General features: G+C 36.2%; 1 protein-coding gene across 1 annotated transcript in view; it reads right to left on the bottom strand.

The window, feature by feature from the left end:
* Positions 1–15,009, bottom strand: part of AQR (aquarius intron-binding spliceosomal factor) — a 52,789-nt gene that overhangs the window by 26,779 nt on the left and 11,001 nt on the right. The window contains exons 12-20 of the mRNA XM_030452434.1: positions 14,268–14,381; positions 13,343–13,446; positions 12,512–12,614; positions 11,414–11,534; positions 8,752–8,893; positions 8,289–8,467; positions 6,305–6,472; positions 5,705–5,874; positions 693–934 (exon numbers count right to left, since the gene is read on the bottom strand). Of these exons, the coding sequence (XP_030308294.1) occupies positions 693–934; positions 5,705–5,874; positions 6,305–6,472; positions 8,289–8,467; positions 8,752–8,893; positions 11,414–11,534; positions 12,512–12,614; positions 13,343–13,446; positions 14,268–14,381 (1,343 nt within the window). The remainder of the gene's footprint in view (positions 1–692; positions 935–5,704; positions 5,875–6,304; positions 6,473–8,288; positions 8,468–8,751; positions 8,894–11,413; positions 11,535–12,511; positions 12,615–13,342; positions 13,447–14,267; positions 14,382–15,009) is intronic.

Raw genomic sequence — 15,009 nt, 5'->3', positions numbered from 1 at the left:
TCTTTTCTTCCTTTCTAGTCTAACCTATTCTTTCAAAAAGACAGTTCCTTCAGCCCAGCTGAAGTAACTATGCTCCAGCACTGTGAAAATCACTTGACATATTCCAAGGAGGTCTACCAGGAGGTACAGAACCGTCAAGTGAAAAAAGGCTGAAGAGCACCAGTGAAACAAAACATGTAACTCTGACTTAGCAGTCACACAGGTAAGCATCTTATTTCAAAAACCATTTCTAAAACAAAAAAAGCAATATGGAACTGCAGACTTAATTCTTTATTTCCAAAAAGCTCACATTTTAGCTTTGATGTAGAAATTGCTGTTGTTGGCTTGCTTTAATGAGACACATAAGCAAACAATGTAATTTAAAAATTTTAAGTTGAGAGGACCAGATACCAAAATGCAGAACTGAATAGTGCACATCTTGATTCTATCTACTGCATGCTGTTGCTTTTCCTACATATTCCATAGGGTGATCTACAAGCAATGCTCTGATATGTTTTTGTACAACAGAGCAGAAGCTGGTCCTGACCCTAACTGTAGCACAGTTACCTCTGTCATGGTACTATCTATATCTGAACATTAACACCTTTCCTTAAAAAGAAGAGCACCCCCCTTCAACCACTGAACTCAATTCCACCTGACAAAGCAATTCAGCAAGAACACCAGACCAGGAGAAATTGAAATTTTGAGATCACCTGAAGGGGGGGATTTGCAGATCTGGATTGTCAACAGTCACTTTAATATTGTACCCAGGAAAGCTAGCTTTTAAGTGATCAATGGACAGGAAAGTGTCATTAAAATCCAGAGTTGCAATCTGATTTGGCATTTTTGAATAGTGTGCACTACTTGGGTCTCCATATCCGAGAATGATGTCATGCAGCCAGTCAGGAACCACACAATCTGTGTTCATCAAGTTCCTAATAGTCTCCAGAACTGCCTGCAGATTAGAAAAAAATGAAAAAATTATTGTAGAGGTTTCATTTTTACCAAGAAAACATGACACACTGAAGAATAATAAGGGCTATTCTAAGATGCCAGTTTGTAACAGTCTTTAGTTGACAAGTGTTTGGTTAGATTGAGTAAACATAAATGAAGTATATATATATGGAACAAAATACCAGTCTCAAGCCATTTAATTCTTGTAACCATCCTATTAGTAAAGAAAACAATAATTATCAGTCATGTTTTCCTTCCATTCCATTCCACTCAGAGAAGAAAAGGAAGGCATAGTTCAAAACAGCCTCTGAGCAAAATTGTCTGCCACGGCCCTAGCTTATCATCCTGCTTTTACAATGAGCAAACAATTCACATTTTATCAACAGCTACACATGTTTTTGCTTAAGGTTCTTCTCCAGGACTTCCATAAGGTCAGACTGTTTATACCAAATACGCATTAAAAATCCTCCCTGGTTATAGCATGATGCACATTAGGTTTCTATATAGAATCTTGCACTTTTCTTGCTTCTCAGTCCTTTCTTTCCTCACCTAAATTCACCCATCAGAAGACAAATAGCAATCCCAGAGGCCCCAACACTTTTCCACACACCCTCTAAAAAACATCAGCTTTGTAGATATTGACCAAGCTAGCAATTTCTAGAAGTAGCAAATGGTAAGCACTGCATCAGGCTTTTTGATGACTACAGACAGGGCATTTTAAGCAATTACTCTTTACTTTGACCAGCACAAAAATCCTGTTTAGTGCAATGCACAACTGTATGGCAAACGAATGCCTCAGTAATCCTAAAACCTAAATCCAGTTCTTACTAGGAATCCGATATAATTCAAGAACACCCTCAATTAGCTTAAGATTTCTTCTTCAACTCTATAAATTTCATACCTGCAGCCAGCTAGTGTTTCCTTCCAGAAGCTTGCTCTTTATCCCCAAATTAACTTCTGTACTCATCTGTGGTTATGTCAGTATTATTGAAAACACCAATGCTCCAGAACCTGAAGGTAGGCATTTTAACTAAGATGTAGGTGAATTTTAGTCTTCCTGTTAAACGACTACTTCTGTGGCAAATTTTCAACAACCTTACTGAAAACTTAGTCGTAGGCCATCACAAATATGCTCTTCAGCAGAAGAAACACAAGACATGAAATCTGCATTGATTTCCAGAGCCTCCAACTTACTATGCTATCAAAAATGCATGGGAAACACAGTGCATCAACAGTCCACGTCAGGACATAATATAGGCCTTTCAAATGCCAATCTTGTATAGAAAAGTCAGCCAAAACTAAAGCAAAGAATTTTATTCTGATAGTCTAAATTTATGTATCTGCCTCTGAAAAGTAGGATTCTCTGCCCTTTTTTTCCTGCTTGTGTTGTATCATTCCAAGGACATGTCACTGTTCACTGTGTCACTGTAATGTGGTCATCATTCCTGCTCCAACTTCTACAGAGATTCTAATTCTCCCCCTCTGCTCAGCATGGGTGAAAGCACACCTAGAGTACTGTGTCCATTGCAGGGCTCCACAAGACAAGAGACACAGACACAGTGGTGTGAGTCCAGCAAAGGGCCACCAATATGACAAAGGGATTGAAAATCTGTTCTTTGAGAGGCTGAGACAGCTGGGACTGTTTAGCCCCAAGAAGAAGACTGAAGGGGTGATGGGGAACTTTATCAGTTTGCATAAAAATAATAATACTAGGAGGAGGCTTCTCACAGTTGTGCCCCATGAAGGGATAGGAGGCAACAGACACAAACAGAGGAAATTCTACTTAAATACATGAAAAAGTTTTTGCTGTGTGGGTTACTGAACATTGGAACAGGTTGTCTACACTATTTATGCAGTCTCCATTGCAGGAGATGCCTAATTCCATTTGTACAAAGTCACAAGATCTAGAGGAACTTGCTTCAGTTGACTCTAATATTGATTTTGGCAGATACTGGACTAGATCATTCCAGAGGTCCCCTCAACCTCACACGTTATATGAACTGTGATCCTTTCCTTTCAATCTCAACCATACTGTGGATTCTGTGACAGGTCTTTATAATTATTAACTGAATGGTAACTTAGCACTATAAAATTTAGGATTGTCATTAAGTTACATGCTCCATCCTTTCCTTATCTAAAAGGGTTGCTTGATTGTCTACCAATAGATTGGCTCCTAAATTCAACTCTCATGCCAAGAAAACATGTTACAGCAGCTCTGTCCTTGCACAGGAACCTTTGGGGAGTCAAATTCCTAGCTGTGGGAAGAAGTGAACCTGCATGAGATAATACAGCTGGCATTATCAAATATCACTGTGATACAAAATACACTTTCAACTTGGCCTCATTTTGTAATAAAGGGAAAGGCTTAAAGAATCTTACCTGATGCTTACAAGCCACTCCAGAAACCTACTCTCCTGTTGGCTGATCAATACATGCAGTGTATTACTTCTTGCTTTTGGTCTTATGAACACTGCATTTTGTGACCTGCAAGACCAAAGAGGTCCTGCACTTAAATTCTGAAGCCTGAAGGTCCTGCAATTACTTCAGAGGCCCAAGACATAATGATGGATAAGCCCCATACTAAGAGTATTTATATTTTTGTTGCCAATATAAAACAAGTGTTTCTATCTTAAATGCATACTAAGCATAGCATAACACAATTATGCTAAGAAAAACACAAGTCAGAAAACATGGCTTCTTTAGGCAGCATTTCTAAGTTCAGAACAGTTTCTCAGAGGAAAGTCCTGAACAGCAAATGTGCTCTTTTTCATCATAAAAACTTCAGTCCAGCTTTTGAAGAGTAACTGCTACACATATAAAAATAGTAAGATTAGCTCTTGAAACACTGCTTACTGCAATGACATAGTGGTGCCACCTTCAGCAAACACATTGTATTTGCACCTCCACTGCTGTCACATCTGCTTAATTTACTAAGACTGCACAAGTGCTCTCTGTCATCCTTCCCACTATATCAGCTTAAAATTTCCAGCTGTCTTCTATCTGCTCAATACATTATCAACACTAATAAAACTGATAAACTGATAGGAGAAAACAAGGTAAGTTAGAAAAGCTTAAGGAGGATATGGAATTCTTGTACCCAAACTGGTAGTGATGTGATAAAAAAGAAAGGCAGGTTTTTTTGTTCATTTTGCATTTTCATAATGGAAAACCCAAGGAACATTAAAGATTCAAAGGTCTAAATGATCTAACAGCAAAGAAACTGAGAATGCATGCAAGAAATATTTTCATGTATACAAAATCATGCATGCTTACAGCAGAGCAGGCCAACAGTATCTTGTGCTGCATTAGGAAGCTGTCAGCAGGCCAGGGGAGGTGCTGCTTTTGCTCTGCTCTAAAATGGTTTAGGTTGGAAGAGACCTTTAAAGGTCATTTAATCCAACCTTTTGTCCATGAGCAAGAACAATTCCAACAAGATCAGGTTGCTCAGAGTCCCATTCAACCTGACCTGGATCTACCACCACTCTGGGCAACCTGCAGCAGTATTTCAACACCCTCACCATAAAAATACCTAGTCTGAATCTACCTTCATTTATTTCAAAACCATTACCTCTTGTCTGATTGCATCAGGCCCTGCCAAAAAGTTCAACCCCGTATTCCTTCTAAGCCCTCTTTAAGTATGGGAATAAGGTCACCCCAGGGCTTTGTCTTTAACCTGAACAACCCCAGCTTTCTCAGCCTTTCCTCACAGGAGAGGTGCTCTAGCTGTCTATTTCTGTGGCCATCCTCTGGACCTGCTTCAATAGGTCCATGTCTTTCATGTTCTGTTTCCTCCAGAGCTGGATGCACGACTCCAGGTGGTATCTCAGGAGAGCTGTGTAGAGAAGAATCACCTATATCTGGAGTTGATTTGCAAGCTAAATTACTCAAATTCTGCAATCACGCCACCTGCCTGGAAAAGGTTACTAGGCCAAAATTAAATTTATATCAATTCACAATTCTGAAACTCAAATATACATTTCAACTTTGTTGAAAAGCTTTCTTCTTCTTGCTTCAACACAGGGTAAGGAAAGCTAAGTCTCTGACAAGCTTCCTCAAAAATCCACACTTGAGGATTTCACATGCAAAACTGAATTGAAGTTGTGTGCCTTTCATCTTACTTGTAGGCAATATACAGTATTGTAATGCATTAGCAACAGGTTTATTTTCAACTCTGACAAAATTCCCTGAAAGCTCTCTTGAGAATGAATATCCAAGGAAGTAAAATACCAAAAAAAACATGCACTGCAACTGTGAGATAACTGTTAGGGAAGAAAAAATAGCACCATAAAGTCTATAAAGCTTTAGTTAGCATACAATCTGTTACATATATCAGTACTGAAAGTGTGTCATCTGGTATCCTCCAAAGCCTACAAAGAAACTGAACCAGTGATGCTCCCAAAAGTTAACAGGTTTCTCTGATTTTCACCTTCTCACTAGTTACACCTTTTCCTACAGTCCACTATTACATCAGATAAAAAATAATCCAAATGCTCACTTGACCCAAAAGGCCAAATACAACTAAGCTGTAGGCTATGTGTTAAAAAACTGTAAATGTAATTTATTATATACTCAAGTGAAGTAGGAGTGTCCTGATTTTCCTTCCACATCTAACTACAGGGGAAAGTTATCACAAGCTGAGTGATTTTAATTTCCCTGAAGTGATCCAACGCCACCTAAAAAGCCTTACTACATGCAGTTAAAATTAACATAACTTAGTATAGCTGGCATATTCATACAGTCTTATCCTACAAGTCAATGAGCAGTACCTTACCTTGAAATTGTTTTCTTTTGGTTTTCTTCTCATTATTATGTTAAATGTCTCATAAACATCTTCTGCTCCATTTTGGATTGTATTGGTCATGTCTTGTTGATACTGGTTTGGGTCCAGAAATACTCTGTATGTTCTGCAATCCCCTTTAAGTCTTGGTTTGGGTTCAGGTCCTGCCCATAATGAATTAGTGAATTAGTTAAGATTAGAATTTGAAGTAGTGCTAAAAGCAGCTTCTCATTCAAACAGGTGATCCATAATATCTTCTCAGTAGTCTCCCATAACAAAACTGATTTCTGCATGGCATTACAAGTATTATTATTTCATGCTTTCATCCCATTTCTAATAGAGATTTTGAAAACAAGGTATTTTATTCCTAAAACAAAAACATAATGGATTTATTTAACTAATCTCACTACATCAGATTTTTGCAGAAGAAACCAGTTAATCTGTCACAGAACTGCTTGTGGAATTGTTTGGGTTTTTTTCGAGTAGGTAATTAATTCATTAAGCAACGCTTAAAACAGAAGTCAAAGATTAGGCTATTAACACACACACAGAAAAAAAGGAAAACAAATTAAAAAAAGTTTTGGTACATCATACCTTCTTCAATAACACGTCCTTTCTCATCCAACATGCCCTGGATTTCACAGCCTCTGACATACACCAGGCCAGTTTGCTCAACAAAAGGTCGGCGTCGGTCAAACTTGGTGCCGTAAGGTTGGGTGGGACGTACGGTGATCAGAAAGCAGACGTCGTGTTTACGCAGACCTGGTTCCAAAATTCAGTGAGATTTGACTGAATGCCACTTTCCTTTTCCATTCCTCAATATATACGTACAACAGAATACACAAAAATTTCTCCTAAAGAACATTAAGAGCAAAATGTGTTCTGTTTCAAAACATGTCTTTGACTTAAAGGCTACCGAACCATAGAACATTGTCTTCTTTTCCACTGTGCTTAGACACTAAAATCTGCCAAGATTTCAGATATGAAAAGAAGAAATTAACCTGTTTCTTCATGACAACATGACAAACTTATGACAAGATCATTCTTCTCCCAGTAATCTTATTTAGATCACAAAAGCAAGATTTTCAGTCTTTTCTTGAAAGTAGTGTGTCATTAATCTCTCAATTATTCTCCTGGACTAACCTCCAAATATTATTTTTTTACAACACTAAGTGCAGTGCCTAGAACTGGGTGCAAAATCCTAAACAGTTACTTCAGTTATCTAATTAACATAGTATACGGTCAGTTTAACAAGTTACTTGTTTTCCATGACACATTCCATTTTATAAATTCTGGTTTGCCTTGGCTGAGTGTTTCTCTTTTTCCTCAGTAATAATATATTCTTGTGGAATTACATTTGCATTTGAGTGATTATTACCTCAGACTTTTTTTCATTCTGTGGAATTACTCCCTAACAAGTTATTCCTCCAGCCTGCATTTGTGCAGTGACTTCTTCCTTAAGTTTAGTATCATCATATTCATTCTTGTTGAATCACACCCTACTTTAAAATGCAATTTCTCCAATTCATTAACGTAATTTTGAACCGTAAACCTATTTTTCCATTATAACTACAGATTCTCATAGATCTCACAGCTGCAAAACTTCATAAACACATGCAGTGTTTTTCTAACAAGACAACTTCTCATCACTCAGTGTATATTATTCAACTTAGAGCAGTTTCATTAAGAGCCAATTATGTCAGGAATTCATTAATTCTTCACCTCAGTTTTGATTAAATAAAAATCTTATGATATCACAGAGGCTGTTCCAGTATTTTGAAAGCTAAGTGCACCACTATACAGGTGCCCTAAGTTCAGTGAAGTCTGCCCCTATCCTTCTAGTTTTCCTGCTTTAATAATCTAAATTCCCAAACTTATAACTTTTATTTATCACATAATTCAGCTTTAGAATTCGTGCTACATGACCTGTAATCACACTATGCAGCTCCAGCACATTTAACAGGCTTCTCTAACAAAAGAGAAGGCAGTAACATTTACTGATAATCCAAGTACAAGTACATGCTTCTATGTCACTTGCCAACACGGTCAACAAAAGTTCAATTCCCCAAGCAAAAGAAGTGTTGCCTGTGTAGATACTTATAAGGAACAGTGTTTATAAGAAACAGTATTCAGTACAGTCAGCCTACCCTAACGACATTCAAATGTACTGAAAACTATTACTTTCAAATGAATATATTAACACCTATCTCACACTCCACACTACATGTTCAATAGGACATTATTAGCATGCATATTCATTTAAAATGCTACATGACTTATTCATATTCCCTGTAAAAAGCAGAATGTTACAAGTTACAAACTGATTGACATCAGTCTGAAATAGTAGACATTCTGCTCCCAATGGATTCATAAATACTTTAACAATGTCAGTCTTCATTTCAGGAAAGTATAAATTCCTTAAGCTTGGATTTTGAGTAACTGTCTTTTAAAAATACTGTATTAAGAATGGCAAATCTGTATCTTAGACAAAAAACTCCTTTCTTACAAATAAGATTGCAATACAACGTAATTTGACAAGCTTGTATTTTCAGCATCTTATTTCAAAGCATGTAAGTACCTTCCCATTCATCTTTGATATTATCTCTGACATTCAGATTAATTGTAACATCTGCTCGTACTCGCATGGGCCAGTTTTCACCAATATTGGGTTTTGCCACCTCCACCACTGTGAAAGAGACAATGGGTTGTGCCATCCTAGCCCATCCACCAAACACCACACCTCCATATTCTGATAACCTAAAAAACAAACAAACAAGTCCATAAACCCAAACACCAAAATTGCATTAGGCTCTATCTGATAAAAAACTGTCTTTTTTTTAAACTGTAAAATACACTCTTACAAAATCATAACACATGATGGTAACATCTTATGGAAGAAGTTAGTATAAAATGTAGTGCCCATACATAATTTAAAATACATTTGCTACTATGCATTTAGTATATCCTGTATCAGTTCTTTATTCTCAAATGATTACAACTGAAGTTGAAGTGACAAGTTTGGAGCAGTTAATAAATATTACCATGGTTTCATTCTACTGACACTATCTTCAATGTCCTGTCTGATCTCATAGGTAGACTCCAAGCGGAAGAGATTGAAGTTCCTCAGCAGGTAGTCATGGAGAGTCAGAAACTGTAGATTCAATTTGGGAAGTGCAAGGCAGCCTAAAGGAGGAGAGGTGGAAGGAAAGAGGTATTTGATGGATTAAAAAAAAAAAAAGATTAATATATTGGTACTACAAAATTATAAATACATACATGTGTTATGACAGAGTTGTTATCATGGGCAAAATACTCCCAACTATACGTGACTAAAAATTGCACATTCTTGTCCCTTCTTCTGCCAAATTTTTGCACTTAATCATAATGAACCTGCACAAGATTGAAAGAATTTTCATCCTTCTGGCAGTAATACAGTGAACTATTTAAAGTGAATAGTATTCAAGCTAAAACAGAACTGACAAAGCTCAAATGCAGGGCATTTGGGAATTCAGTAATAAGCACTACTACATATTGATGAAAAAGGCTCATTAACTAATAATAAAAAAATGCATTATCCAGCAATTCCACAAATGCAATTCTTTACATTAATTAGAAGTCACAACAATGATTAAAATTTTTCAACCAAGAAATCAAAACTTAATATACAGCTTTCTTCAAACTTCTGTTACTGATAATGGTTAAATATTTTTTTATGAGAATGAAAAACATTAGATTAGGTCTAACTAAGCAAGGAGTAATAAAACACATATACAGCTCCTAAAGCTTGGATAGCTTTAAGGTAATCTTAGACACAACTTTTCCACAATGAAAATTCTTATATGTCACTCATTTAACACTACTGGACTAATGTTCCAGGTTAACACCTATGCTTAAGACCTGTGAAAGCATCAGGCTTTTGAAACTTGGAATGTTACCCTTGAAACCTTTCATGGGTGCATGTAATGCCCATTTGCTTTCACATGCACTGAGATACAATAGCAGTGAAGAAAGGTGACAGAACACAGCACTTTCTATTCTGGAAAGCCTCATGGTGATAAAATGCTTTAACACATTTCCCAGCACCAAGTAACAAAGCCTGTCCTGTAAAGATGGTTATATGCACAAAGGGCAGGGCCTAAAGCAACACCTCTTCAAGGCTGTGCAGCATTTATCTTCTTCCCTCATTTTTTAAAACAGAAAAAATCTTCCTATCTTTCCTGGCCTAAAATTTAAGTTTTAGACCAAAAAAACGTAGCTACATTTTTGAACACAAAAAGCCCCAAAATGATGAAAACAAACCCGTCATGTCTGAAATCAGGGCTAGAGAATACAAGGAGACTAAAAAGAGCAAGTGTAAACTGAAACTAAGAGAAGCTAAATAAAAAAACATTGGTAACATTCTGACAGCAACAGAAATGCTTCACAATAGTACTACCAACACAGACAATAACAACAAGAGACCACTAAGAAAGAGGAAACATTTCCACTAGAAATCACTGTTACTTGCCAAAATCACACTTCACCATTAATAAAATTTCTTTAATGAATTATTAAAATAAGAATTAAAAACAGCAGAGAAAGATGTGTGATGAACTGCTCTTTCTTCCCCCTGCCACCCCTGCCCCAGCAATAACATATATATTGTGATTAACTATTTGTCTGTTAGAATACAAAACATTACATGCAAAAGTTCTGTAAAGTTAGCCTTCCAACACAGCCTCCTTTCAGGCAGACCTATAAATAAAATTTTCTATCTTTGTAAAATCAAGACTGTTTTGTTGCCTATAGCCATGCCTTACCTGAGGCAGTCAAATTTCAAAATATCTCACTAATATTTGTTCACAGAGAATGTATGTACAAAAAAGCTTAACTTCAGACTTATACCTACTACACAAAAAAACTCTGAGACAAAATTACATGCATGAGGGTACAGAATACTCACTGCTCAAATCAGAAACATACTTAATACTAGACTTTGAAGATGTGTGTTGCTATTTGGAATTTCCAGGTTTCAAATTAAAGTTTTTACATTCCTAATAAAAATTCTCATGATCCATACTAAAATTTACAGCATGAGGTTTTTAAAAAGCACACTATGTTTTTAAAGTAACTAGATGAAAATGTGTGTTGTTTACTGCAAGGCTTAAAATTACATCATTCCTTCTTTGCAATAACTGTAGTTTGCTTTCAGATGATAAGCATATCAAGCAAGAACACCTGAATTTAAAATGCATACACTACCTTTCAGTGACTAGGTGTACAGTTCTACCTTGAAATCAGAAAGATAATTCATATTAATTTCCTCCCATCAATGCTTTTTCTTTTTTAAAAGGTTGCCTTGAATCTATTTAAGAGTAAAGCACAAACAACACCATTTCTGATGCATGTTTACAGCTTGTTTCTCCTTACACCAACTGCCTGTGCTACAGCACGTTACCCCAATTAGAAGCAAATACATTTCTTTGTGTGAACGTAGGCCTTTTTCCTTAAAAAATTTTCCTTAAATCCACTACAAGTTTGCCAACAATTTCATCTCAGAGTTCCTGATACACAACCCAAAAAAACCTGACCTCACTTTAAAGTATTGAAAGATTCCAAAACACTGCAAATAGAGTGAACTATAGATAAAAAGATAGAGTGAACTATAGACATCAATACAATTTTTTTTTCCCCACCAGCATTTACTGAACTACTTAATCGTACCTTCTCCAGAATAATACTCAGTTGGTACAATATTTTCATCCCAAATAATCTTCTCTGTAGGATAAAGAGGCATCTGGTTAAGTTGCTGAATCTGAGATATTCTTCGTTCGTGACGGGAAACCTAAAGAATGGATGCACTTTAAACTTCCGTAAGAAAAGATGGGACAATAAAGCTTTCTTTGAAACTTATACTTTAATTTTTAAGACTGTTGGTCATCACCAGTCATTTTGTCTCTTTTAACAATTTTTTTTGTTTTTTTAATTAAACTAAATGCACACAGACATTAAAAGATGAACACACATATAGTCCAACTATCAGTGGTAGTACTAGAGTTAAAAGATTCTTTGGCTACTCAGCTGGCACAACTGAACTGAAAATAACACTCAAGGCTCAGCAGAGAATCAACTTCAAATGAAATTTTTTTTGTTTCCCATGAAACATATGGTCACTATAAATAACAATGCTCATTCAGTAAGTCTTAATTCCCTCTTGGGAAGAATATAATCAATACAATAGTCCAATCTGCCATCTGAATAAATCTCTCCCCACAGTATCCATCAGTATCATATTAATGCCACCTAAACCTTAGGAAATTTTATGAACAATTTTTAAACTAATCAACAACCGCAAAATAATCCTATGGAAAAGATTTTAGAAAACAGCTATGCCATGCCATTCTAATACTGGTAGCAGAATAAAAGCCTGCAGTAATGTTGTTATATGCTAAATATAAAAAAAATTATGTGCAAACAGTACTGAAAATCTAGATCTATTTTAGCAGATGTTTTTAAAAGGGAAAAACAAGTTACTACATAAAGAGCAACAACTTTTTCAGAATAGAAATCAAACCAAACACAAATTACACCAAATACAAGCATACTAGTTTCTCAGGGAAACTACATTTATAAATAAACATTTCCAAATACTTAATTTTTATGGATTTAAAACCCAGCCTTTTACTGCTATAACACAGTTGTGGTTCACACATAGTTCAGCCACAGGTCCTAAATGGCTCCTTTAATACCATTTAGATGCCAGATGCAGCCATATCTTGAGTTTGCAATAAAAAAATACAAGCAATATTATTATAGTTTTACCAGCAACTCCAAGAGAAACTCCTTTTCATAGCTTGAGTCTCCTCCTTCAGGCAAGGGTGGCAGCAGGCAGAGGTATGATGCCACCTGATGGAGAGTGTTGGAGCTGCACAGCAGAAGGAAGAAAACACTCGTGTCAATTGACACCGAAATTGAGAGAGAACACTTCCTGAATGCTTTTTTCTTTCTCTCCTTAAATAAAAAATCCAACCATTGCTGAGACCAGCAATTGCAGATCAGTATTTTAAGTGAAGTTTGAGATATTTTGACTATTTATTTTAGGAATTGTTACAAAGTGTTCTAGGACATTTCCATGGGTAAAGGGTGTGCTCAGTCACTCACCCACAATAAACACAGCAAGGTATGACCATTTTTTATTGTTTGAGACATGTATTGAAGACGGTAAGAAACAACAGGGCACACATTGCTTTTGTCAAAATACAGTTACCCTTTTAATCACGTTTACCACTGCATTATACTTTGATGTCTGTTGCTGTTGTTGTACAGAACAGAGTAAAAAAAGCTAAATTAGAAGAGAGAGAGGTGAACACTGAACGTTAACCACTGCTCCAACTAGCTAATTTTTTTCCATAATCTAGTACTTTCACTCATTCATTAGAAAAAAAAAATTCTCATAATGGAATTAGAATACTTCACTACAAACTCTCCCTGTCTCCCTATTTCAGCAGATATTAAGGCAATCTGACAAGTTAGAAAGACATGAGAAGGGATGTGAGAAATCAGGAAAAAAAAAAGGATAGAAGTTTGTTAAATTAAAGCACACTCAGAACAAAGAACTTCAATTTCATGTTGAACTTAATTCTGATAACTTACCTAAGGGGTCCAAATAACTTCACCAGTGAATCACGAGTGTCTACTGCAGCTACATTTGAGAGTGCAAAGTCATATAACTCTGGGAAATGTGCAAATGCTGCTCTCTACAAAAGACCCAGGCCCAAAAACCAAATTTAAGCATATTCATTAGACAATCTGATTACAATCTAAACATCTACACAAAAGCATAGCTTCTTCTAATTCATAATATATAGCACCCTATGGACATTACCAAGATAGAAATAAAAAAACATATGAAATTTCAGGGATTTTTCTGTTGGTACCATCTATTGTATCTCCTGTGCTTCTGATACAGTATCTTTTTATACACTCCTATCCACATTTGTTGTCACTAAAATACAACATAAGGGGCAGACATGTAGCCTTGCAGACAACTAATGAAGACAAGAAACAAGTTTAATTTAACCAAAGCTCCTTGAATTTTGTTAAAACACAAAGGAAAAATTCAGAAATGTCTCTCTCTGACTACAATTACTGTAGATTTTCATTTTTTCTCTTATCAGCACTATTGTTACCATGTGTGTACAGATCTTGAAGAAATGGTGCCACCTACTGCATAATGATAAATTAAGTTCTCACAGCACCTGATTTTCTCTTCTGAATAGATTTAATGGGAGCAGTTCATCTCAGCTTGGCAATATCAAATCAAAAGTGATTGTTTAGTTTATGTTTAGTGATGTTTAGTGTGCATATAACTAAGTCATAGTCACACAGATAAACACTGAAGAGTTAGTGCCTCCAGAATGGTAAAAGGCCAAGTTAAAACTGTTCCTATAACCCAACAGGAAAATTAAAGGGTTTCTTTTGGAAAATAACTTAATGCCTATTCTAGACAAAAGTTAGTCTAACACAGTAAAACACCTAACACCTTTTCTTTCTGATAACCACTTTGTTGTGTGCCTACCTGTAAAGAAGTAATTTTGTCATAATGAATCGTTGTCATCTCATTCTCTGTCAAAGCATTTCCAGTCTGATCATTGATTTCAAAGCCAGTGTAGAATTTGAGCATATCTAAAAGCTGAGACATCATACATATCATAAATTAGTGGATTAACACTAAGACACACCCTACCATTAACAAAACCACAATTTAAGAGGACAAATCTGAGAACCATGCAGACAAAAGCTTCATGAAGTTCTCGAAGAAATGCACTAAGGTATGGTATAAAAATTTTATACTTGGCTGATGCACAAGAAATTGTTTTGGTAACTCATCCACAAGCAGAGCAGACAGTCCAGCCTGTAACCAATACAGTTTTTTTACTTACAAGGACTTGAAACTGAACTGTACTAAGTGACCTAACCAGAAGTTCACTGAAACACTGAACCCAGCTTATGGCTTGCTGCTACCAAAAGAGAGAAGTCTTGCTCCCTCCTGTCCTCTTTGATACCAGGTCTAGAATTCATCAAACCTGTCAAGGAGAGTATTTCTCTTAGAAGAAAATTATTCAGACATTCTGCTGACTTTGAGTTACATCAATACTGACCCTCAAAGAAAATGAACAAATGCCTGAGACAGGGGACAGCAAGCACCATGAAAAGCAGCTGAGATGGAGGCAAGGGGAGAGACCTTCAGATCCTCTCATGAAAAGCAATATGCTATGCTGAAAGACAGTAATGAAACAAAGCTGCTGTGTCAAAGGTCA

Source organism: Calypte anna, chromosome 5A (assembly GCF_003957555.1).
Source record: "Calypte anna isolate BGI_N300 chromosome 5A, bCalAnn1_v1.p, whole genome shotgun sequence".
NCBI classification, from domain to species: Eukaryota; Metazoa; Chordata; class Aves; order Apodiformes; family Trochilidae; genus Calypte; species Calypte anna.
Note: the sequence above shows the minus strand (reverse complement) of the source record. Positions and strands in the feature narration are given on the sequence as shown.